The 27,019-nt window shown below is 31.7% G+C and overlaps 2 protein-coding genes across 2 annotated transcripts in view; both read left to right on the forward strand.

Moving 5' to 3' along the window:
* The window catches only part of LOC143058120 (uncharacterized), a 183,183-nt gene extending 157,531 nt beyond the window's left edge, over nucleotides 1-25,652 (forward strand). Inside the window, exons 13-19 of the mRNA XM_076231582.1 lie at nucleotides 17,877-17,916; nucleotides 19,085-19,365; nucleotides 20,609-20,636; nucleotides 21,521-21,823; nucleotides 22,430-22,705; nucleotides 23,497-23,838; nucleotides 24,787-25,652. Of these exons, the coding sequence (XP_076087697.1) occupies nucleotides 17,877-17,916; nucleotides 19,085-19,365; nucleotides 20,609-20,636; nucleotides 21,521-21,823; nucleotides 22,430-22,705; nucleotides 23,497-23,831 (1,263 nt within the window). The 3' untranslated portion in view covers nucleotides 23,832-23,838; nucleotides 24,787-25,652. The remainder of the gene's footprint in view (nucleotides 1-17,876; nucleotides 17,917-19,084; nucleotides 19,366-20,608; nucleotides 20,637-21,520; nucleotides 21,824-22,429; nucleotides 22,706-23,496; nucleotides 23,839-24,786) is intronic.
* LOC143059313 (uncharacterized) lies at nucleotides 320-17,824 on the forward strand. The gene is made up of 10 exons (XM_076232793.1): nucleotides 320-419; nucleotides 1,942-2,034; nucleotides 6,236-6,311; nucleotides 9,277-9,525; nucleotides 11,240-11,551; nucleotides 12,528-12,890; nucleotides 13,565-13,674; nucleotides 14,942-16,159; nucleotides 17,601-17,640; nucleotides 17,808-17,824. Exons 2-10 carry the CDS (start codon nucleotides 1,957-1,959, stop codon nucleotides 17,822-17,824), a joined length of 2,463 nt encoding a protein of 820 aa, XP_076088908.1. The 5' UTR covers nucleotides 320-419; nucleotides 1,942-1,956.
* Nucleotides 25,653-27,019: the final 1,367 nt, after the last annotated feature.

The following is a 27,019-nucleotide window of genomic DNA, read 5'->3' on the forward strand; positions in this document are numbered from 1 at the left end:
TTGATATAAATAGTTTATGCATCATTTTAACAACGTAATATTTTTGTAACATGACATGACATATCTGACAATAGCACATGGTGTTGAGTTTTTTTACCACGGATTCTGATATGAAAAATATTTTGGTTTATGTTGATAACACTTTATTTTGAAGTTTACGACATTCAGTTTATATGTTGATATTACATATTTTTATATGCTGATATTGCAAATTTTAGGGACATTATAACATATATTTTATTTTGCTGATATCAATAACGCAATAATGTCTAGAATATCACTTTAAATTTATAGACTAAATTTTGATATTATAGTACGGATTCACAGCATTACACGGGGCTGCTAAGTATGGACATTTACATGTCACCAAATGGTTAATAGAAGAAGGAGGAATCAGTTCACTGGTCAAAGCATCTACGGTAACATTTGGCATTATTTACTATATTATAACACCCGAGGTGACCTTTAACACTATATATTCAGTGTTAAGTTTATATATTAAGTGTTAAGTTTAAAACTGTTTTGAAAAAATAAATGTGTAGTTAATGTTGTTTAATTTGGCATACTGAATTTTGTGAATTGTTATTAAAATAAAAACCAAAGATATTTCTTATGATTATTAACAACTAGAATCATACTATAAGACTGATAGTCATAGACAAAAAAATCGTCTACACCTTTTAATGTATTGTTTATAAGTCGTCTTACACTAAAACAAAATCATAATCAGCTTATGCACATACCAACTTATCACAATGACAGCAACCAATACACAATCCCTTCGCTTACATCCCAAACACTAACAATAAATCATCACTGACACAAAGCAATTTTTCAAATGCATGACAATAATTCAGGTACTACACAAAAATCAGAATGCAGCCCCTATCGATATCAGCCACCAAGCAAACATATGACATCAATCATATACTACCAAAAACCACTTAATAACACCAACATTCAGCCTACACCAATGCAAATAATCAATCACAAGAATTAAAGTAATCAGTTACTACCAAAAGATAAATACACAAAAGCCAGTATTTAGCCAGAACCAAAACAAGACACATAATACACAAATACGCATTCAACTCATATCGTTGCAAATAACAAATCAAACACGTGACAGTAATCAGGTACTGCTTAAAGACACTCAATACGCAAAAATCATCTTTCAACACAAATGACAGTTATCAGGTACAAAAAAGAACAATAGACCATTATCACAATTCAACACTCAAACACGAGAGAGTCAACATGTTCTAACAACAACAAACTCTCTTCATTGCACTATTATCACTGGCAATAAAACAACTGCACACTATAATTCTATATTATAACCAATCAAACATGTGACAGTCAACATGTCTTACCAACAACAAACTCCCTTCATTGCACTATACTCACTGGCATGAACAATTAAACACTACAGTTATAGAGTCACCAATAGGACCAATCAAACATTCAAATGTCAATAAAAACTGAACAATGAACCACCTCATAACAATTTAATCACTGGAACTTGCAGTTAAACAATTAAACACTATGGTAAAATTGTCACACATATGACTGTCTCCAATTTAACAATTTTAAACACGTTTTTTAAGACGCAACCCTTAGTTATAAATTGTTACTTTTAAAGTATCAATTGTAAGGACACAGCAGTTGATGTATTAATACTGCTATAATATGTTACGGTGACAGTTAAACCAATTATATACATGCGCATAATCAAGCAACACCGATGTCTACACATCATTATTTCTGGTTTGTCTCTTACCGTAGGTTATCCTAAATGAGTAGACATTGAACGAATATAAAACGACACTCTTAAAATTTTGTAATGAATTATATAAACAAACAAATGTAAAGAGCTGTCTAAATATTACCTGAAAGTTGAAAGAAGACATAACTTTATAGGTACGAATTATTGTCGTTTAGGGTGAGACTTCGTATATGTTGGCTGCAGCAGAGGACAGCCAGGATTCTCCAGAGATAAAAAAGAGGAAGAAAGAAATAATGGATTACCTCAAGGTACATGTTATGTTGGATAAGAAAAAAATAAGAAAGTGTACATTTTCATTTTGATTTTAGAATTTTATACATTAAAGGAAAAATATGTCAATGGAAAGTTAAGAATCTTGATCAAAAGCCTCATTGAAACCAAGAAAACAAAATTTATCTTTGGTGTATTTATCTAAAAATTGGACTTACGTTTTTGGCAGTTATAATTACTTCTTAATATTGACAGCAGTTATCACAGAGAAGGCAAACGGTTCTGTGAATTCTTGTATAGTTGTTTTTGGTTTACGACGAACGCCTCTGAAAACGAGAAAGGGAATGTTTTCCGGATATGGCTGATGATGGCATCATCAATTGAAAAATCTTCTGCTTTAGTTTGAAAGAAACTCCTTGTGACAGGTCATTGATATAATTTACATCAAGATTCCTCTCTATCATTACTTATCGCACCGCGTGTAAATCATATGGTTGTGATGGGTTTAACGCAATCAAATGATGACACTATGGATCCGTAGGGGTTAGTAAAATTCCTGGTTGGTTCACGACTTCACGTCTACAGTTAATGGTCACACCGTATATTGGTGTTTTTGTATTTCATTGTTTCTTTTTCTACATAACGCCCCAGGCAAGATCCCATGTTCAATAGATACGTTATACAGTTCACCATTGACCCATACACCGAGAATAAAATCCGTAATAGATTCGGCTTTCAGCCTTACGCTCTTTTCAATAACCCTATACGAATCCGTAGGGGGTCAGTAGGGAACCATATCACTTATGATATCAGTTTAAAGACAATTTTTAGGTCATTCCCCAGAGGCCATGGTCCAGTGACTTTGACTTAAGTAGTTATTTTCAATGTAATGTTTTATTTTTAAGTTATTTTAACAAAGGAAAAATAAAGAAGTTGTATTACCATTAGAGCATATCAGTTTGATGACTATTTTGAGTATCTGTCCCCTAAGCCATGATCTAGAGACTTTCAATTTATTAGCCATTTTAAACGTTAAGTTTTCTTATAGAGTTAAATTGACAAAGATTACTGGTAATATATTATATTACTAGTTACTAGTATGTGTGAAGTTGCATGGCTATCAGTATATAATAGTTTGGTGAATATTGTGCGGCACTGCCTTCTAGGCCATGGTTCAGGGAAATTAATGTTAAATAAACTTTTTGTTAAAGATCATTAATATCTTTTGTGAAAATGATAACTCTGCGTTTGACGACTATTTCGATGCCATGATCCGTAGCGTAATGATCCAATGGCTTTCAATCAATAAACGATTTTCAATGCAAAGTTGTATGATTAAATTAACCTGAAAGAAATTATTTACAATAGACAATATTTTCATTAATGTCTGAACATATCAGTTCGTTAACCATATTTCAAGGTCATACCAATAGTTGGGCCAGACACTTTAAAATTATAAGCAATGTCCATCAGATTGTGTTTTTTCTGCACTTTTTCCCGACAGGCGTAACATATCTCTGAGCAAATTTGCTATGGTGTACTTATTGCATTTGTATAATGCGTATATAACATAATATGCAAAGCAATATTATGTGTCTGTTTTACACATCTCCAGATTATTTAAGTTTATTTACAGATTTACAAAAAGTAAACCACAATAAGCTCCGCGGAAAATTCAAAAACAAAATTTCCTAATCAAATTGCAAAATCATAAGCTCCAACACATCACACGCAACGATAACAACTGTCAAATTCCTGGCTTGGTTCAGGTATAATGTGACATGAATATTAATTATATAGTCGTTTTTATAAATTTCCTGTTTACCAACTTTGAATTTTTAGAAAAACTAAGGCATAGATAACCTTAGCCGTATTTGGTACAACTTCTTGGAATTTTGGCTCCTCAAAGCTCTTCAAATTTTTAATTGTTTGGCTGTATAATTATTTTGATCTTACCGTCACTGATGAATATTATGTAGACGAAATGCGCGTCTGTCGTATTAAATTATAATCCTGGTACCTTTGATAACTATTTACTTCATACTATATCATCTTCAAAAAATATTTTAATTTTCTGCTGCAAACTAATACATGACTTTCATGGCGTTTATGTAATTTATTATACATTAATTGTATATGCCTTGGGGGAAATATAATCGGTGTATGACATTTGAAGTAGAAAATGCACACTATTTGGATAGATGTAAGTCAATTATAAATTTTGTATGGTAAAAAGGTTTTTTTTTTTTCTTTTTTTTTTTTTTATATAAGTACACTTTTGCTCCTAAAATCAAGATACATGGAAAAAAAATCTTATAAATTAAGGTATCATTTGCAAATTTTAAGAAACGTCTCCAATGTAATTTTGTATTTGTGTTTGCATATGAACACACACACTGTCAACTTTTCAATTCTCTCTCAAACTTTGTTTTAAGTACAGTAGTATCGAATTTTTAACATTCAATCAAACGTAAAATAGTTTCCTGTTGTATACTACAAAGGTGCACAGACATGCTTGTATACGCTTAAGTTGTTGCTTAATAAAATAGATATGTGTTAATAAATTATATGAATCTACATTTCTTGAAAAAGAATGGATAATTAGAAGAAAAAAAATTCTATTAAAAAACAGGAATTGTTTGAATTTATGCTTGAGTTCGATATTCTTGTTACACTTTTTAAATATAAAAAAAACTGGTTTCTGTATGGCACTGCACAAACATAACTTGTTTCCAAATGAAGTCAATGTGTTTATCTTTAGTGAAAAAAATCATGTGCCCAAATATAATGAACCATGAACATAAATGTCTTTATTTTGTATTCGCCTCAAATTGTTTGCCCTCATTGATGATATTTTAATAACTGTTGGTTCATTTGTTGTGCCGGTAAACCATGAGATGAGGATAGGGGACATTTGAGTGCCCACACCCATGTTAACCATGCCAGTTTCTGTATGTATCATTAAGTCAGGGATCTGTTATTCAGTTGTTGTAGTTTTCAATATGATTTGAGTTTTGCTCATTATTAAAGACGGTACAGACCTTAACAATATACAAATCGGCGCACAAGTTGCAGAATTCGTATCAGTTCCATTCTGGTTGACCCACTTTGGACCTAATTGGTGTACTTGACTTGCAAAAAATCTGAAAAAAAACATGTATTTTCGTTATTAATGAGCCTTTTTAATGATATTTTGCTTTACTTTGTTCATGCTTATTTACCATCAGGTATCCATTTCAGTCTTGTAATGACCTGATCATGTTTATAGAACTATACATCAAAATGAAAATTGATTTTAGTATATCGAACACTGTTATCTTTCATGGCAAAAATAATAGTTGCATTCATAAAATTTGACAAGTTGAACTTTGTTGGCTTATATCTCAGTGAATTAAAGTATATAGTGTGTCTGCTTGATGTGAAATAACTACGAACTAACCCCACTGTGTAGGAAGTTCTAATTGTCTAAATTTTTGAAGAAAAAAAAAAACATGAGTTAAAAAACTCAGTTATAGTATAATGTGATGTTGTATGCTTCAAAATGAGTTTTGTTGATTAATACTTGACAATCAATGAATGTCGCAATTGAAGACTAAATGGCAAAAATCTGTACGAGGTCAACTTGTCTTAGGAAGTAGAAGCTGTAGCATCTTTAACATTTCAGAATTTATTGACGGAAGATTTAAAAACAAAATAATGTTTGATACATGTATGAACTATGTCATTAGCGAACCACTGAGTTGATTATATTCCATTGGAAATAATAGTCCAGCAGCAACAGTATCGACTTACACATGTTGAATATTACACTATAAATGTATAGAAAACATTTGAGCATCTTTTTTTTCTCCAGTTAAATTTATAACATGCTATTCATTACTAGAATAACTAGTATATACTTATAACATTAACATGACATAAGTCATACAATAAAATAGTTTACTGATAATAAAAACAAAACAAGGGAAATAATAATCGGTTAACCCAGGACGAAGCGGGTGTTAATTGTTCTGGATCAGCAAATTTCGGGGTCATCGAGTGTTTAATTTGTGCCTCAGCATCCTAATTATGTAGGAGGAGGAGCGTATGAAAAGTAAGTGAAAGTTATAAAATGCCAATTGTCCAAAGAAATATAGGGGTACTATAAGAAATTAGCTTAAAGATTTATAAAAACATGTACTGAAATTAAATCAATAACACGCTATTCATCACCAGAATATGTAATCTGCTGTGTTGTAGACTGTCATGGCAAAGGAAGACCCCGCAATGATCACAGGAACCCTAAAGCAAATAGATAAAACACATTTAGTCAAAGGTAAGATTTCAATTTGATTAAGTGGTATGTGTGGAATACAATGAATGAGACAGCAGCCCACTGATTTAAACCCATTCAGATTTGTATATGATCAAATGATACTTATTGTATCTATATAAAAAAAAAAAGATAGCATCATACTTATTTAAGTATCATAAGAGTTCTAGGTTTCAATAATAGACTTGTACCAAAATATGTCTCTATGCTACGGAAGCATGTAAGGTTCATCCTTTTTTATATTTTTTTTCAAATTGTCGACTTTAATCGTGAAACTATCAACTTTAATCTTGGAACTATCAACCTTTATCTTGGTAACTCCAAGTATAATCTTAGAACTATCAACTTTAATGATGGTAATAACTGATATTTTACTTCAATCCCACAGTAGTTGTGTTTAACTAAATAAATCTAATCTTCTTATTCATGAAAATCATATTATGATTTTTGCAGCTAAATTGCTTTTGTAAAATGTAACATAGAAATAGACGTGAAATTCTATATTAATATGCACTTTTTTTTCAAAACTTTATATTGTTATGATGTATGCTCTACCATATAGATATGTTATTTGAAATCTTATTGAAGGCTAGTTGTGTTATTTAAATCAATCAAGGAAAATTATATTTGCATAAATAGACAGTCCCCGAATCTATGCATACAAAAATTAAGATATTGTAATTAATTAGCTAGAATTAGTTTAACTTATAAGTCATATTCATGAATTAAGAGAAAAAGAATGTCAACATTGGAAGTTCAACATTAGTGAAGCATTTTCCTTGTCTAATCTGATCTGGTCCACCAAAACTATTTTTATACTGGAAAACGATGATTATATTTTCTTATGATTGAGAATGGAAATGAGGAATGTATCAAAAAGACAACAACCCGAACAGATAACAGATGAAGGCCACCAATGAGTCGCATTCAACGCATCGACAAAATCCCGCACCCGGGGTGGACATTTTAAAAACCTTAAAAAACGTGTAATAGTTAAGTGATAATGGACGTCACACTAAGCACCAAAACATATAAACGAACTAAAAATTAAAACAAATAAAAAAACAAGACTTACAAAGGCCAAAGGGTCTTGACATTGACAGGTAGAAAATGCAGCGAAGATAAACATGTTTTGTGAGATGACACCCCTATACCTCTAGCCAATGTAGAATAAATAAACACAAAGCAATTCGCATAGAAAAGCTCAGTTTCAATAAATTTCGTAATTTTTACGAACACCATAACGAGTTGGTTGACCTTATGGAATAACCGTTTAACAAATGATATCGGCTATGTTCCTTACGTCGTAACTACAATCCCCTTCCCTTTCACGAATGTGACCTACCAAATTAGACTATTTACTAGATGTGTTATTACATAAGCAAAACGACGGGTGCCACATGTGGAACAGGATATGCTTACCCTTCCAGAGCATCTGAGATCACCCCTTGTTTTTGGTGGGATTCATGACGCTTATTCTTTAGTTTTCTGTGTTGTGTCATGTGTGGTATTGTTTGTCTGTTTGTCTTTTTTTCATTTTTAGCCATGACGTTTTCAATTTTTTTTCAGTTTATGACTTTGATTGTCCCTCTGGTATCTTTCGTCCCTCTTTTTCAAAGCAGTTCGAGTCCGGTATTATAATAAGTATAAAAACAACTTAGCAACATGGTAATGATACATTCACCAACAAAGGACTACTAGCAGTTAATGACATGCCAGCTCCAGACCTCAATTAAACGAATTAAAAGATATAGTCTAAACTTAATATATAACAAAAAATCGAACAGACCTACATAAGTCTAATTTAACGATGTCGCTATCTATGTAATCAACGTATAGCCTTGTTAATGTTCATATCGGGTTATTTTACTGTCAGCAGTCTTCGAAAGTCATTTCGATGATCAATTTATGGCATATACGAAACATGCTAAAACACACACATATTTATTATGTATAATATCGAGTTATTTTATTATTAATTGTTTTTTTTTATATAAGGTTTAGTATTTTATAAATAAGATATGAGAATTTGAGTCAAATTGGTGTAAATAAATTAGTCACCTAATTTTCCATTAAGTTTTTGCATATGTTTTTTGAATTGTGAATTGAAATTGTGAATGAGTCAAAGAGACAACGACTCGACCAAAAGGCAAAAAAAAAAGCCGAAGGCCACCAATGGGTCTTCAACACAGCTAGAAAACCCCGTACCCGGAGGTGTGCTTCAGCTGGCCCCTTGACAAAAATGCGTACTAGTTCAGTTATATTGGACGTCAAACTAAACTCCAAAAAATATCATTGAACTGCAATTTAAAATCATACAAGACTCACAACAGCCAGAGGCTACTGACTTTGGACAGACGGTGTTAAACATATTTTTTCATATCTCAACTCTCCCCTATACCTCTAGCTATTTTAGAAAGAAACAAAAAACATATCAATATGAACAGTAAAACTCGAGTCAATTCAAATACTTCAAGTATAAGGTCAGCTATTGTTGGTGCATGGAATAACTGTAAGGTATACATGTTTGTATTGTAGGTACAATCTGAACCTGACGAAATTTTATGGTTCATTAGTCAATATTAAGTATGTGTTTTTTGGTCTTGTTTTTTTTTAATTACCACAAGCAATTGGTCAACTGTATTTGGTGTTCAAAATATTGTTATGTACATATGTCCGTCTGAAAGAATATATCTGACCTTGAACTCATAATCACAGATCGTAAGTTAATGTGACACATTTAACAAAACCTTTATCTTTAAGACTCAGCACAAAATCAATGGTCAGTAAATCAGGCGAGACATTTCAATGTGTGCACTCTTGTACTAAAATGAATAAAAGTAAAAGAATATGTATTGGATTACGTGTTACTTCCTGTTGATAGTTCTTGTATATTTTTCAGCAAAATAACAATAAAAATGATATCTGAATTTCATAATTTATATTAATTTCGGTTTTATACATGCAGGACCTTATGAAGAAATAAAGATTTTTTCGGATATGGAATTTCAAGGTCTGTTAAGCAGCGGATCATACAAATGTTACTGGAACCGTGTTTTTCTTACCGGTCCATTTGGTGTCGGCAAGACATGTTTAGCCAAAATTCTAGTGGGAGATGAGGCTCCAGAACATCGAGAGTCAACAGATGGTATATGGATTTACCTCGGCAGAGCTGGAATGAATATAAAGGAACGTTGTTGGATTTTCGTGGAAAAGGGTATGTAAGCTTTAAGAATATAAACAAAAATTGACTGTGGAAATGCATCTCAGAGTAATGTGTTTAAATTTGAGTAAGAGATTGAACCCATATTTTAGGTCAAAGTTCGAATTATATATTGTGAAGTAAATATGTATCTCGAGTGACACTTTCAGTAAAACTTAATCATCTGTTTTTTCGTTGATTTCCGTCTATTATATTGGCCTCTGCTTACTCCTTTGACCTTTGGTGGTAAATCCGTGGGAAGCCCAACATTATTATGTTTGATTCTTCGTAAACATACTGAATATGACTAGTTTTAGGGTACCATAATAAAACATTGTAAAACGTTCGAAAATCACTGATAGGCATATACAATTGTCTGTTTATGCACATAGTTTCATACGCATTACTCGATACTATTTAGGGACGTACATATATAGAAATCTCTACCTTGAAGGCAAGTATGAATAAGTCAAAAATTCTGCACAATTCAGATAACACAATTTTTCAGACATTGCCTGACAGTGAAATTATTATGTTTTATTTTCTGAAAAAATCTAGTATGTTCTCCACACAACCTTTTACAGTCTGTCCGTGCATTATTTTGCATACCTAATTGGAAATTGTAAATGGACACATTTAAATGGAAAAATGCATATTATTGGCCGATAAGCCTTATGATGACGATTTATTCTACCGATATTTTGTAACGTCATGTTGATTTCCTTTTCAAGACTATAAATGTCTTTGTCATTAGGCAGAAGTCGGCTAATTCAATATTTCAACATTCTATTACTATTCAATTACTATACTTGTAAGATTTTCAAACTTTCAAAATGTTATCTAAATGTTGCAAAGAAGAATTTCGAAAACTAGGAATATATATATAGATAAATATATATATTTTTAATCAAACACATTAGAATATTAATTTACTACGTTTTTACCTTTTGATTTTCAATCTTTGGAAAAATCATTAATGCTTCGTGTAGTCAAACATGTTATATTTTCTTATATTCTTTTTCACCATTTAAAAAATCAAATGCAAACGAATGTTTCAGTTACTCCTGAGTTCAAATGCAGAAATTACTTCCAATACATTTTTCAGATTTGCCTTCTATACAATAATCCCCATGGGTGAATAGAAATATTGTCACTTAGGTCTTTTTTCGAACGGCAGTGAAACACTGCCGAAAGAGAGGCATCCGTTTGGCTGTATGGAGTGTATAAAATATACAATCATTAAAAATGGGATGTTTAATCCGATGCCTCGTGTAAAGAGAATGTCATTTTAATTTCTGACCCTATCCATTATACCATCTTTGTCCAGTGGCAGCTTAAATTTCACCGACCTTCATCTGCACGGCCTCCTTTACTGGTCCTACCTATTTCATGTATTGTTATCCTGTTAAGCGAACAACAATGAAAATTCAATCTTAAACCATAGTTTAACATATTAAAAAGACCCTTGGCCTACTTGTTTGGAATGTTTTACAACTTATTGGCGTGCTGCCTGTCATGAGGGCAGGGGAAATCGTTATCAGTAATCTGTTATCATCGATTACTTTTGCAATGTGACAAAATGTAACCATGTTATGTCTTTCTTAACAATATGTCGTAATCTAAGAGTAGTTCCTCAGTTGGCGTGAATTTATGTTTTGTAATGATCAAAACAAATAATGTGGAAATTGATTTTTTTTAAATAAATCAATCAGATTATGCATTATTTCAGGGACTATTTTGAATGCAACTGTGCAAAGTTTGCTAAGGAGTAAAGAAATGGCAATTACAGATGTCGCTAAAGCTAATAAAGATATGTCAGATTCTGATGATGCTAAACACAGGAAGGAAATCCAAAACAAAGGTTCTATATCATCCAGTGCAGGTCATGTTACATCCAGTCCTGGGGGTGCAAAACGTGAAGAGGAAATGCAAGACAGAAGTGGTGTTAAGTCTTATGTCAGTACTCCAGGTGTACGCACAATAACGTCAAGATTGAAAGCTTTCTTTAGTCTCCCAAGTCGAAAACAGAAAGTATTGAAAGGTATGTGTTGTTAGTATTATGTGTGAATATAAATCATGCCATATTGTGTGGAATTCTTGTCTTTCTTGTCTTTGTTGTGCCAAACCTTGTCTATGTCATAGTTTATGTTAACAAAGAACATTGTTAAACAGTGAAAAGCTGTGAAATGTCACCACAAGGTTCAATTCTTCAAACAGAGTGTTTGGATTGATTTTAATGGTTATGGTCAAAACTTTTTAAAAGGACCAAAAAACTAGGAGGTATGTGTTGCCGGACAATTATTTGTGTATAACAACGTTAGATAAAGAATAGTAAAGCATCTTCACAATTAAATTTCACAAGTTTTTTTAGAATTCTCCGGACTCAAAGAAAACCAAATTGATAATAGGGACATAAGGCCATACTTTAAATACACAGTTCGATACGGCATATCAAAGAACTTTATGAATGATTGTTTTGTTTAATTTGAACAATGGTTAATTTAGACTCCGATTTGGGCCGATTTGAAAACCGGTTCTTAACTTTAAAATCTAAATACATGTTAAGATTCAGCTTTTAAAAAAATCGTTAACTTCATGCTTTTCTATATAAAAACAAGTTTTATTTCGGATACTCTAGACCTCAATGAGGACCAACTTAAAAAAAGGGTCCACAATACAAAATATGAATAAGATAATCTATTCTTTTGCATCATTGATTTATTTGTATTCAAACATGGCTGTTTAAAAATGAAAATCAGTGCAATAGATTTCAAAAGGCAAATTATTTAAAAAGGACAACAATGCTTTGCGAATATAGTTATGTCTGTATAAACCAAATTAGTTTGACAAACTTTAAAATGGACAATTATTCTTTTTGAATATTCGTTTTTTTTATCAATTACACGCATGATATATGTGATTAAGGAAACACAAGTTGTTTTTTAACAAAATACACGACTATCTTGTTTCAATTATCAATTCTTACATACACAAATCAACTTATATGTTGTTTTCAGGTAAAAATGTTGCAAATCTTAAATCCTCAAATGATGAAAGTGCTTTGATGCATGGAGCTACTAGAGATGATAGTGCTGGGAGAGAGGGAGACACTGAAGATAAATTGACTGCCAAGGACATTTCAGAAGAGGCAATTATTCAACTAATCCGATCTGAATGTAATAAAGGCAATTACGAAATGGTAATTGTCCCCATAGATTTATGGGACTTTGGCGGTCAAAAGATATATCACTTGACACACCAACTCTTCATATCTAGCAGAGGCACTTTTGTATTGATATTCAATGGTAGTAAAGGTATTTACGAAGAAATACCTGACTACATAGACTTACCTGGCTGTAAAAACCAACGAAATACAGCAGGTATGGTACCATTTATAAATAGTCAAGACAATCTATCTATTTACATTCAAATAAGATATGTTTATAGTATTTCAATATAGGTTAACTGTTGATCGCCTTAGCTCTATTTGAATATTTAAGACCTCAATATAACAAACAATAGGCTCTTCTGCAAAGATTTATACAGAAACAGGGTCAGCAATACAAGATCTAGTATTATTGGTTAATTTAACATCTAGATAAACTGATTTCTTTTATCCAGTATTAAGAAGGAAGAATTTCATTGTTATTTTTTTATAATTTAAACACAAAGAGCGGAAGACCGATTTGTGATGTTCTAAAATCACCTCGTCGTGAATGTATAAGAATGATTATCCCTACATTCTGTTGTTGCTTAATTAAGTTTATGATTCATGCAAATAACACAGTATTGTTTGAGGCTATGTCAGCAGGAATACAAAATATTTTTCCTAAAGGAATAATTAATCTAACTACTGAAATGATCTACAATTTGTTTTTGTATTAAATTCAACAATGCTGCTAACACATGTAACAATTGAAAAGATTGATATGATTAGATAGTGTTTGTGGGAATCAATTATTTTCATTTACTTATAAATGCTTATTGATCATTAATTATTGAAAGACAATTTTACACTTTCAAACATATTAACATGTATGTGTGTTCGTTGCAGTCTATCTCGTCCATTGGGTTAATTCAGTCCTTACATATTGTAAGACTTTGACTGAAAATGGAGGATACCCAAAAATCAAATTTGTTGCAACACACAAAGATCAAGTAAAAGTAAGTAATGACATAATTTAAAGAGCTTTGTAGCTTTACTACTTTGCCATGTAAGACAGAGTCGCAATTGAATGTGGCGTAAAGAACCCATCCGTTGGTTTTCCCCCTATATCTCCAAAACTACAGAAAAGATTGATATATGTTGAAGAAATGAACCTGTCACAATGAAATATTTTGTGGTATTTTGATCATCCGTCGGATTTACTAGATGGTACATTTTTAAGTATAATATACTCTGAAAGTTTTCAGCCTTAATTATTGAATATTCACAGAAAGATTGCAATCAAGTGATGCACTTCTATAACACAACTGTTCGAAGATTTTTTTCTCTTATTTTCTTATCTTAGAAATGAGTTATTTTCAACAAAGAATTATTGATGATGAACTAGATTTGTGCTATCAGCTCCTATTGTTGTTAACAAAGATCATCTATTGAACCTCGAAGAATGAATTGTAGTTCTTTTTTTAATTATTTTCTAGTTGTTCTATACTTAATTAATCTCAATAAAAAATTTTAAAATTGTTGACACATTTTAGTTGTATTCAAGATCTCTGAAAAAAGTAAATTCACAAAAATACTGAACTCCGAGAAAAATTCAATCGGAAAGCCCCTAATCACATGGCAAAATCAAATGACAAAATACATCAAACGAATGGACGACAACTGTCATATTCCTGACTTGGTACAGGTATTTTCAAATGTAGAAAATGGCGAATTGAACCTGGTTTTATAGCGCTAAACCTCTCACTTTTACAACAGTCTCATCAAATTCCGTTATATTTACAACGATGCGTGAACAAAACAGAAATAATATATAAAATAGTCAAAATATTGGTACAGCAGTCATCACTGTTACAAACTACACACAAAACTAACCTGAACATTCTGTATAAACCAAAGTGCATCTGAGATTTGATCCATCAATAATCATGGCCGCTGTTGCTAGAAATATGTAATGTAGTTGGAATGCATTTTTATGGCTTTTCCCCATTTTTCAACATCAGTTAGTACCCATGTGACAGTTTAAATGGTCAATTGTTATCTCCTTTGGAATTCTCTAAACGATTAAACATTATTTTTGGAACTATTACTGTTAACATTTTCAGTTTAAGCAATCGTCAAAAGTTTTTGCTATATCTTATTGTATTAATATATCCTAGGGTAAAGTGAGATTAAATTCAAGGAGACGAAAATTTTAGATTATCCTGTAAAGAAAATAATGAAGGAGGATTGTAAAGATAACGTTTTGATCTGTTTATATTTTAGGGTGATATTGAGGAACAGAGACGAATTTTAGAAGACTCAATCGGAAAACTCTTCGAAAATCATGGAGGAAAACATCATCTTCAATATCAACCACTTATTTTTGTGGATGCAAGAAACAAAGAGGACAAAGAATTGGAGACATTGAAGAAGCAGTTGGTGGAAGTTGCATTAGACCATCCTTGTTGTGGAGAACCTATGCCAACAAAGTTTGTTCCCCTTGAACTTCAATTAGCCAAAAAAGTAGAGGAGAAAAAGAAAGTACTATCCATTGGTGAACTGAATGACCTTAACCAGCAGAATGAAAAACATGCATTAACCGACGATCAGCTACAAAAGTTTCTGAAGGTTAACCATGCCCTGGGAAAACTGATCTACTTCGATGAAGCTTGCTTGAGAGATAATGTGATCATAGATCCAGTATTTTTGGTAGACGTACTACGTTCCATCGTTACTGACGAACAGTTTTGGCCAGAACATCTCATTGAAATATTAGGAGACCTCAAAGAGAATGGAAAATTGTTGAAAAGGGATTTACATGAAATATGGAAACAAGACTGTTTCAAGGAGATCTCAGAGCATAAAGATTATATGGTAGAAATGTTAGTTCATCTGGACATAATTTGTAGACAAAAAGACGATGAAAATGAATCTGAAGTTTTCTTAGTTCCATGCATGATAAGCACCAAAAGAGTAGACAGCCAACAGATAGATTTTGACAGAAGCATACATCTGGCTTATAGGTTTAAGGAGGAAGTTGTACCACCTGCTATCCTTTACCGATTCATTGCGACTTTCATATCAATGTGGAAGCTTCGAGTCAGCACTAAATCCAATCGCCTGATGATCTTCACGGACAGTGCTGATGTTACAATTGATAATGAACACGATATGAGAATTGACATTCAGGGAAACAGAATCATAGTCTCTCTTTCTCACAAAGAAAGCCAAATTTCCATTGTACATACAATAGCATCAACAGCTCAGGAATGCCTCACACATGCCATTACAAACATTTCCAATTTCTATTTCTCAGTTTCAGACGTTTCTGATTGTACTAGAGATTTGCCATTTACCATTCAAATTGGTATAGTTTGTGGGTCAGGTCTTTGCTTTTTTGACCACACGTTGAGATCGAACATGTCTAAGGAGGAATGGACATGCCACGATCACAATAGAATACACAAGACTAATATTGTGTCCAGATGGTTTGCAGACAAGGTATCTCTCTTTTATAGATTTTTTTCAACTTTTTGCTGTTAGATGAAAAGTCAGTTCACTTGTAAATGAATTTTAGCTTGACAGGTCATTTTGATTTATAGTCATATGAAAAGTATATATTGATAGGGGATTTCTAAAGGAACCAAAAGAACAAAAAAAATATGGGTCAATGCGCTTAAGATATTAGCCATTGAAATTTTGGCGGGAAAATGTTCAGATGTTTACAGTCTATTATTTTAGGTTCAGACTTATCCTTCCGATCACTCAGTACTTTTCAGAAAATTCTCTTGAAGTTAATTCAGTAAAGTTCAATGGATTTTTTTTAACAATTCAGTATGCTGTTGATGTGTACAGGTAGATAAAAACTACTTAAAAAAATCTTAATCTAGACTGAACAGATCTTAATTGACTGGCAATAGAATTGTTTGAAAAATTCTGATTTTATCGTAGTGGATAAGTATGACAATTGACTGATTTACTATTAACGGCTTAATAAGGTATTATTTAGTCTTTAAAAAACCAATACAAAAACATCACTTTTTTAACTTTATGTGTCCGCATCGCTTAACTGATTTAATCTTAATAAGGAAAGTTCAATGCTGAATATTTAAAAGCCGAGGGTGTTTCAAAACCGACATAGTCGATGGGCTTTATTACCAAATTAGGACCTAAATAAAAAATCAAATCAATGTAAGGTCAAAACTAGCATGAGGAGTAACAGCCTTCGTTTCTTACACATTGATGAATACGAGATGTTTATATCAAAATGACTGTTTCGGATTGGTTTGATATTGTTAATTATATTTATGGCGTTATATGATCAAATTTATTGTCCTCGCGTAAATTAGTATTGCATTTTTATTAAATTTGATTGATCAAAATGCATTTACACCATCGTCTACCAATGTAAGCAAACTATAAAAGAGGGACGAAAGATACCAAAAGAACAGTCAAACTCATGAATCGAAAATAAACTGACAACGCATGGCTAACAATGAAAAAAGTATAAGGTACATGTTATAAGCTTACTATACAGCATAAAAAGAAGTAGATAATTATATTCCTGCCGTAAAAAAAGCTATGTGAAAAGGCCTTGACGATAAAAGGTGAAAGCAAGCGGTCTGATTTATACTATAAAAACATATTAGGTTCATCTTTTTTTAAGTACACCCCCCTTTTTTCGCCCATAAAACAAATTAAATTACTAAGAAAGGACTTCAATCACTAGTGTGGGCTCTATGCAGACAACTGACATTTGACGCAAAATGATGATAACAGAAATATCACAGTTACTGGTTAGTAGTTAAATGGCCATTTCTGATGTAACAATAAACTTTGTTCTCCGAGCCTAAATCATCAATATGTGCTGCACACCTCAATCATATTAAGTGTAGAGATATCCTAATTTATTTGTTAATAGACATATTAACGTATCTTACAGTTACCTATGAAGGCTGACATATGCCAGGAAGATTGTCCAGGTAAGATATTTCTTAGTATTACCTTACAGTTACCTATGAAGGCTGACATATGCCAGGAAGATTGTCCGGGTAAGATATTTCTTAGTATTACCTTACAGTTACCTATGAAGGCTGACATATGCCAGGAAGATTGTCCGGGTAAGATATTTCTTAGTATTACCTTACAGTTACCTATGAAGGCTGACATATGCCAGGAAGATTGTCCGAGTAAGATATTTCTTAGTATTACCTTACAGTTACCTATGAAGGCTGACATATGCCAGGAAGATTGTCCGGGTAAGATATTTCTTAGTATTACCATCATTAGTTACCTATGAAGGCTGACATATGCCAGGAAGATTGTCCGGGTAAGATATTTCTTAGTATTACCATCATTAGTTACCTATGAAGGCTGACATATGCCAGGAAGATTGTCCGGGTAAGATATTTCTTAGTATTACCTTCATTAGTTTGATATGCTAGTATTACTAGTATAAAACTTTATAACAAGTTATTCTAAATGTCTTCGTGTTTTTTTCAAATGAAAAAGGATTGATAAAAACAATGAGGCAACCAAAACAAATGTTAACAAATATAAATAAAAAAGGAAAATCGGATAGTTTGTATACAAAACAATAAAGCAGTAACCCCATGATTACATACCTACTGACAAAATTAAAAGCAAATCCGATGCTGGATATTACAAAAAATCAACAGTAAACCATTAGCACATGCCAAATGATATGGATCACTAAGTGTGTTTTGACTACGTAAGATGAAAGTTCAAATGTTGATTAAATCTAAACTGTTTTATATTGTGAGACCTACCATTTATATTTAGAATTAGAATGAATAAGTACCTCACCAAAAACGTGGGTAGTCAAGGGTTTAGTTCCTTTCCAGGTCAAATCAAATACATGTCTCTTGTTTGTATGCAGTATGTAGAAGTACAAACCTTGTTGGTTGGAAGTAAGAATACTGATTACCAAGTAAAGTTCAAATTCAGTGTTTAGGTTCTAAATCTGAACTTGAATTTAACAATTTTATCTTTATATGATATATTCATTGCTATTTTGGGAACCTAGTGGCGTTGGCAGGTAGTTTAAGACATTTTTTCTTAAATTGATATACAACTATATTTGTCGAGGGGAATCTAAGGGGCATTACATATGTCTTACATTTCTGTCTATTGTTGAAGCTATATATTAATCACTGCATGTCCTCTGGTTATTTGTGTCGTTGGGTTGCTGAGTCGCTCATGTTTTTTCCCATCTCTTTCATTTACACGTCTGCTCAGTATTTTTAGTGTGCTTAGTTAGACTAGTTCAAGCATGAAAATTATGTTTATGTACTAGTCTAAATTAAGCAGATATTTAAATAAATATAAGATAAATGAGATTTTTTTTTAGCATTTCATAATGCAAAGTTTTTAATTTTTAGTTATGTAAGTTACACTATATTACAGGTCTAGATATGGCATGGCTAGATAGTAATCCAAATGATAGACACTTGGGACGCTTAGCAGCTGAAATGACAATTGAAGAAACAAGAAAAATGTATATCCACCTAAAGGAAAAAAATCCAGTTAGTTCTTGGGATAATATTAAGGAATCAAGCAACAGATGGGTCTTTGATGTCAAAATGAATGCTCTTTATGACTGGAAAAAGAGTTCACAAAATGCTACATTTAAGCAGCTTCAGAACAGTTTGAAAGAAGAAGATATCGACATCCACAAATTATGTCAGGTAAACATGTGCAACCTCTTTGTATTGCTTTCCGATGTTTTATGTTATATGATCAATATCCTTGATCTCCCTTTCTTGATATATTAACTGATTGTGAGAAATATCAATCCCATGAAAGTATCCCTTATCTTTAACGAGGGGATAACTATGTAGGGTATGCATTTTCGTGGTAAGACCTTCATGTCTAACAGAAAACTTGACTTTAATTAAGTTTAAAATAAAATACGGAAGCAATATATCAAATATATTTTGGCTGTAATGTCCTTGTAGTCTAAATTGTCCATTACAACGTTGACTTAGGTTGTTTTTTTATCCTCAATGTCATGATTCGTTTGTCAATATGAGTTTTCATAGTAAATTACTTTTTTCTTTTATAATGTTTAATAGTGAACCATAGTGTGTTACTGTTTGATTGTAAAGAGTTCATACTCCTCGTACATTATTTACATGACATAAAACAGATCGCATGATGCATTGGTCAACATATTTTTTTTTTTTGTGTTTAGTTAATTTGTTGAAATCAGTGTATGAGTCACATGTTAAATATTTTTGGTGTATATATAAACTGTTATTGGTGTAAGTTTGTCCGACTGGGTTTATATGATCTTGCTCTTTTTTCATAGATTATACATGTTATTGATAATGTACCGTTCATGAGATTCCTATTATGAAACCTTCCTCCAAAGTTTCATTATAAACTCAACCATGATAAGGAAAAATAAAGGCAACAGTAGTATACTGCTGTTTGAATCTCATAAATCGATTGAGAAAAAATAAAACACATCTGGGTAACAAACTAAAGCTATGGGAAACACATTAAATATAAGAAAACTACGACACAACAGAAACACAACATCAAAATGTAACACAAACAAAAACGAACTATAATATAACAATGGTATTTTTTCTGACTTGGTACATGACATTTTAAGATAAAAATTGGAAGGTTGAACCATACATTGCATAGGAAATTATTCTAGACAGCACAAGAGGGGCGAAAGATACCACAAAGACAGTCAAACTCATAGATTGAAAATAATCTGACAACGCCATGGTTATAATAGAAAAAGTGAAACAGCCATATGATTGTACTTGTATTTGAAAAACACGTTGATAATTCATGTAAACAGTATACATTTCTCTGTAAAGAAATATACATACAGTATATAAAGAGATAATATCTTACCTATGTTTGTGAAAGTTCTTTCAAGAATATTTGTTAAATTGAAGTTTCTTATTTTAGATTTCAAGAGAAGTTCAAAAAGAGTTGGGTAAGTGAACATTTCTAATCTTTAAATCGTTTAGAAATAATTCAGAACAATAAAATTGAAAATTGGAATGTGTGAAAGAGACAACAACCCGACCATAGAACAGACAACAGCAGAAGGTTACCAACAGGTATTCAATGCAGCGAGAAATTCCCGCACCTAGTGGCATCCTTCAGCTGGCCCCTTAACAAATATATATATCCTAGTTCAGTGATAATGAACGCCATAATAAACTCCAAATTGTACACAAGAAACTAAAATTAAAAATAATACAAGACTAACAAAGGCCAGAGGCTCCTGAATTGAGACAAGCGCAAAAATGCGGCGGGGCTAAACACGTCTATGAGATCTAAACCCTCTCCCACACCTCTAGCCAATGTAGAAAGGTAAAACTCATCAAAGATACCAGGAATAAGTATACACGCCTTTTCTTTACTAAAGACCGTTCATTGAAGCTTGAATTAAATTCAAAAATATAAAAAAAACCAGACAAATGACAAGGTATTGAGGACCTACATTTTTGAAAGGTTCTGATAAGCATTTCAAAACTTATCATCTTGGAACTTGAGTTACTGCCCTTCAACTACTATTGTGGCAATGTATGTGTTTGTTCACTTTTTATGCTGAAAGGAATACTAGATAAAGTGAAAGACTGTTGATTTATTACTATTAAATCAAAAGTGTTAACAATTTACGTGGATATCATAGGGAAAAGATGAACTATCAACATCAATGTTAAAGTAAGGTCAATTGTTTATAGACTATTTTAATGTATTATGCAGACCATTGCAAAGTCACGGAAAGGCAGTACTGTTTAAACGGGCGATATATTCTATTTTATTTTGAAATAAAAAAGATGAATATTTTTTTGGATGAACATATTTTAGACAAACCAAGAGACATGTTGCATCTTAGACCATTAGGTTCAAGTTTACAACAACTGCCAGATCATATAGGTAATCAAACTTATCAGCTTGGAATAGAACTTGGACTTAAAGTGGTTGAGATGCAACAGATTGAAAGAAACCATGTTACAAATCTTCGTAGCCAAACAGAGGCGGTCCTGAACCATTGGAGGAGACTTCCAGAAGCTACATATGAAGTTTTATTCAAAGCTCTCCAACGCCTTGAATTAAGTAGTGTTTTACCATACATAACATATGGAGTAGGATTACCGGAACAAGCGGAAGGTATGGACAGTCTTAATAATAATCCATTAGTCTGACATCACTTTTTTACATGAACTATTATTACATTTAAGAGTCAGCTGTCTGTTCGCGTAAACTTACATTCCTTCCAAAAGTGTACCACTTAAAATCTACTGTCATGTAAGATACTGGTCACAACCATATAATTAGTCTCTAGTATTTCGTTACCGCCATTATTTTAAACAAAATTCACAAATAAGTGTTATAGCTAACTGTATAACCCTCTTTAGATACAGAGTTATTATTATTATTATCATTATTAATGACACATTTGAAAATCATGATAAAACAAACGTTCCAACTCAATAAGGAAAATTTGGTTTTATATAAACCTACAGTTAGGTGCAGCATAGCATGTAAATTATTTGAACGGCGATAATTCACATGCACTTTCTGTAAACGCTTCTGCTTTAAAGTGAAAACAGCACGTGTTGTTTTTTTTAATTTTGTTGTGATTGGACTCATGTTTCAGTGGTTATCTGAATAATGATATCCGACCAAGTTGAAAAAAATACAAAATCTGAAATCATTTTAATTCTGATACTAATAACAATATAATCACATATAATCTATATTTCCTAAATACAGAGAGAATCATACAAGACATAGATATCAGTCAGACTTTAGATTATATGATGTCACATTTAGTGATATCATCCGACGACAGACGCAGCATTGAGCAGCACGTTAGACAAGATGATCAGAATAAAGCATTGCTTGAAATAGTAAATAAAAGGGGAGAGTTCACTTATACCGTGTTCGTTGATGCACTCCGGAAAAGTGGATACACAGATTTAGCAGATGAATTGAAATATAATTCACAGGAAGAGGGCTCAAGTGAAGCATTAGAACCTCAAAATGAAGGTATAATACACAAATACATGTAGCAGTCTTTGTATTGCATTGATCTTCTTGATACATTTCCAGTTAAAAAAGATCTTATTTTTGTTTGTAAAAGTGAAAGTACCGAAGGTACAATCAATTAATAAGGTGATGGTAGACTACAGATAATCCATGGCGCAAAAAGAAAAAAAAGCAACAGTTTTGTTTAACATAACATATTAAAATAAACAATGCTAAAACCCATAAAATAAATGTGGAAAGGATAGTATCATATAGGCTGACCCTACAATTCTTGTGGCACCGTTGTTAATGTTAGGGGTTTGTATTCTTGGTTTGGATTTTCGTTTTGTCGTTGATATAATTACAATGTTAACCTGGATGACCCGTGTTTTGTATAAACCATCATTTACTTAAATGATTGAAAAAAAAACACCATAAAGTATAAAAAAGAAGATGTGGTATGGTTGCCAATGAGACAACTATCCACAAAAGACCAAAATGACACAGACATTAACAACTATAGGTCACCGTACGGCCTTCAACAATGAGCAAAGCCCATACCGCATAGTCAGCTTTAATAGGCCCCGATAAGACAATGTAAAACAATTGAATTTATTTGTTTTTACATTTTCGATAATTGTTTGTCTTATTTTAATGCTGAGATTTCCCTCAAAAGTTTCTACTCGGATTTTCCAAAATAATTTACGACTTCTGCGGTCATGATCTATGATATCCCGTGAAACTCTCGTTGTTTATTCTTATAACACATGTATTTAAAGTGATAATAAAAACTTCTAATCAATAAATTGTAGGATTGTCCGACTGGACTGTTCCTGTTTATAGAGTTCGTCTACAGAAGAACTATTCAAATATCGTTCACTGTATAAATCATGAAAAAATAGTAGATCATTTAATATCATGTGATATATTGACAATAGCTGATAGTCAAATGATAAATGCCTGTCCAGCACAAATACAAAAGAACAGAAAACTAATGGACATTCTATTGCATGGGAGTGAAAAGGGATTTATTGAATTTCTAAAAGCTTTACGAGAAGACTCTGTTACTACTGAACTGGCAGATGCAATAGAAAGCACATTGGTTACAAGCAGAAATATATCAACCATTCATAGTTGCTACAAGTAAACTGGAAGTAGGTTATACGTACATAGATCCTGTATCTTAAGATCTGAAGATCTTTCTGTGTATACTAAGATATTATAAATAACCTGTGTATAAAATGATTTTAAAAACAGAAATTACTATCGATTTGATATTTGGTGCTTTATATTTTTTTTGGTGAAGATATATATTTTTAATTCTACTAAAAATTTTAGTTGTCAAAGAGCTGTTTAAGAAAATTAAAAAGACAATAGCAACACTAAAAAACATTCAAAAAGACCAACACCAGTCAACCATACATTTGACACAAAATAAAGGTTGATTAACACGATTGACTTTATATCATCCCATTCCTTATAGAAACAATTACACTCTCTTTAATATGGTTATTGTTAACACTGTACCAAGTGTGATACGAATCAGTGATATGTGATATGATAAATACCTCTACTTGATTGGATAATCCATCATCATGAAACAATATTACGATAGTTCAATCTGTTTTTATATGGTCACTGCTAACGTTCAAAATCAAAACGATTTATATTACCTTAAAGTTTATAAAAAAACGAATGTGTGATTTCTTCAATAATTTACAAATTACTTACATTTTTCACATTAAAATCTAATCCATTTTTTAATTTTTATAACTTTCCGAAGGGAAAATTAAACAAATGTGAGGTTTTAAAGTGTGATGCTGCAAAATGACATACGACACCATGCTGGTATTTTTATTAAGAATAAAGAGATTGTTTACAAGAAATGGAATAAATTTTATTATTATAAGAATGAGACCTAATTTGATCTCAACGACCAGTATTTAATCTAAATATAAAACTTGTAACAGACTCATTATATTGAAACTGAATATGTCATAACTGATAACAAATCGGCCTTCGTTATGAAATATATAATAAAAGATTATTTTTTTTTTATTTTTTTTTCAATGTCTGTGATTAGATATGTCTATGTTTTTCAGAGACAGCATAAAATTCCTGAGACGGAATTCAAGAAATCTTGCTAGTATCACACCATTGACACGTGTGATCTCGTTTTCAATATCAACAACGTATCATGCTTAGCAACAACATAACAGGGAAGAATATGTTTGGCAGAAGATGAAAAAAAATCATTCTCACTTGAGTCTATGTAAATCCATATATATTAACAATTCAATATCTTATTGTTTTCTAAAATTGTGTGGTTTTTGCTTTTTAACTGATAAAACTATGTAAATATTTATCTATATTTTATGTTAATTTTTTGTACAGATATTAGGGTAACAAATTATTATCGACTGATTTAAATTGTATTTATCATAATTACTTTATATGTTATCATTATTTTTTCATAGATAATTTGATATTAGTCTAAGTTTGTAAACTATTCGGTACTGGTTTTAACATTTTGTGATATGTTGTAGATTATCTAAGAATATATAATGCAACATAACATTATGATGATATAAAGTCAAGTAGTATTCTGTTGATTTAAATGAAAACAATTAGTAGTATGTATGATAGCTTAAAAAGACAATACATGAACTGGATTTACAACTTTATATTGATTTTAGGTTGTGCTACCTACGTTGTTTGGATGTATATGTAAGATACCTAAAGAAACAACTTATTCATTTAAATTAATTTTTATCTTGATGTAAGGGTCTGTTACCTGCGCTGTGTGGATGTATATTTAAGATACCTAAAGAGACAAAACATTCATTTAACTTAATTTTTATCTTGATGTAAGGGTCTGTTACCTGCGCTGTGTGGATGTATATGAACTTAATTTTTATCTTGATGTAAGGGTCTGTTACCTGCGCTGTGTGGATGTATATGTAAGATACCTAAAGAAACAACACATTCATTTAACTTAATTTTTATCTTGATTTCAGGGTTTGTTACCTGCGCTGTGTGGATGTATATGTAAGATAACTAAAGAAATAACACATTCATTTAACTTAATTTTTATCTTGATTTCAGGGTTTGTTACCTGCGCTGTGTGGATGTATATGTAAGATACCTAAAGAAACAACACATTCATTTAACTTTATTTTTATCTTGATATCAGGGTTTGTCACCTGCGCTGTGTAGATACACATGTATGATACCTAAACGAACATTAAATTCGTTTGACTTAAATTCTATATTTATTGCAGGGCTTGTTACCTGCCCTGTATGGATGTTTATTTATGATACCTAATGAAACAACAAATTTATTTGACTTACTTTTTTATATTGATTACAGAGTTTATTGCTTGCACTTTGTGGCTGCATTGTAATACTTAAAAAACCAACAACTTCAATTGTCTTATTTTCTATATTGATATCAGGGTTTGTTCACAGCGCAGCTAATGTTTTCTATTAGTTTCGGTTATCTTTTTATGTGAGACAACTTATTTATTTTTTTCATCTACATGCAAAAAAAAGCCGGAAAATTATCATTTTGTAAACGTGCATGATAAGTATTGGATAGCAAACATGACAACATTGGGGGGGGGGGGGGGGGGGGCTCATTTCCCATTATATCCTAAAACGTCTTTTCCAATTCCAACAAACTTGGCAAATATGATGTTATTGTAAATTTCTATAGATATGATTATCATTTTGTTCTGACCAGTTACAGATCACGAACATCAGAGACATTCTATTGTATGAACAGACGAAGAACACACTCACCAGAGGCATGTTTAGATTATAAGTGATAAAAAAAAATCGTCAATTAGAGGCAATCCCTTATTCCAATATATTAAGATTTTGACACCAGAGCCATTCCTTAATTCTGATAGATGAGAACTGCAACCACCTGAGAAAGTGTTTAATTGATGAACAACCGGAACACTAATGGCAATCTTTAATTATAATATATGATGGCTATAACCACCATGAAACAGATTTGTTCGCGCCTACGACTTCTGTTGCAGACAACGCAACATAGTGCTAGTGATTAGTAACTATTTAAATGTTTACTATCTAAGAAACTAGAAGATATGGATATATTATACTTTGTATATAAATGCCTTATGTTATGAAATTCCTACTGACAAATGTCAATTGTCCTTGACCTCATTATATGGTTCAGTGACTACTTAAAAACAAAAGTTTAGATTAGTTCATTTGGGTGTCTTTTTTATTTTTTGATACGAGTGCACATGCTTTTTATAAGAATTATAGAAAACTACCATTGTAAAGAAGTGTTGCGTTATATGGAAT

Source organism: Mytilus galloprovincialis, chromosome 14 (genome assembly GCF_965363235.1).
Source record: "Mytilus galloprovincialis chromosome 14, xbMytGall1.hap1.1, whole genome shotgun sequence".
Lineage (NCBI taxonomy): Eukaryota > Metazoa > Mollusca > Bivalvia > Mytilida > Mytilidae > Mytilus > Mytilus galloprovincialis.

Excerpts from the sequence above, each read along its gene's own strand:
- LOC143059313 (XM_076232793.1), top strand. The coding sequence starts at position 1,957 with ATGTTGGCTGCAGCAGAGGACAGCCAGGATTCTCCAGAGATAAAAAAG. Across the intron at positions 12,891-13,564 it reads AAACCAACGAAATACAGCAG|TCTATCTCGTCCATTGGGTT; the intron begins GTATGGTACCAT and ends TGTTCGTTGCAG. Across the intron at positions 16,160-17,600 it reads CCAGATGGTTTGCAGACAAG|TTACCTATGAAGGCTGACAT; the intron begins GTATCTCTCTTT and ends CGTATCTTACAG.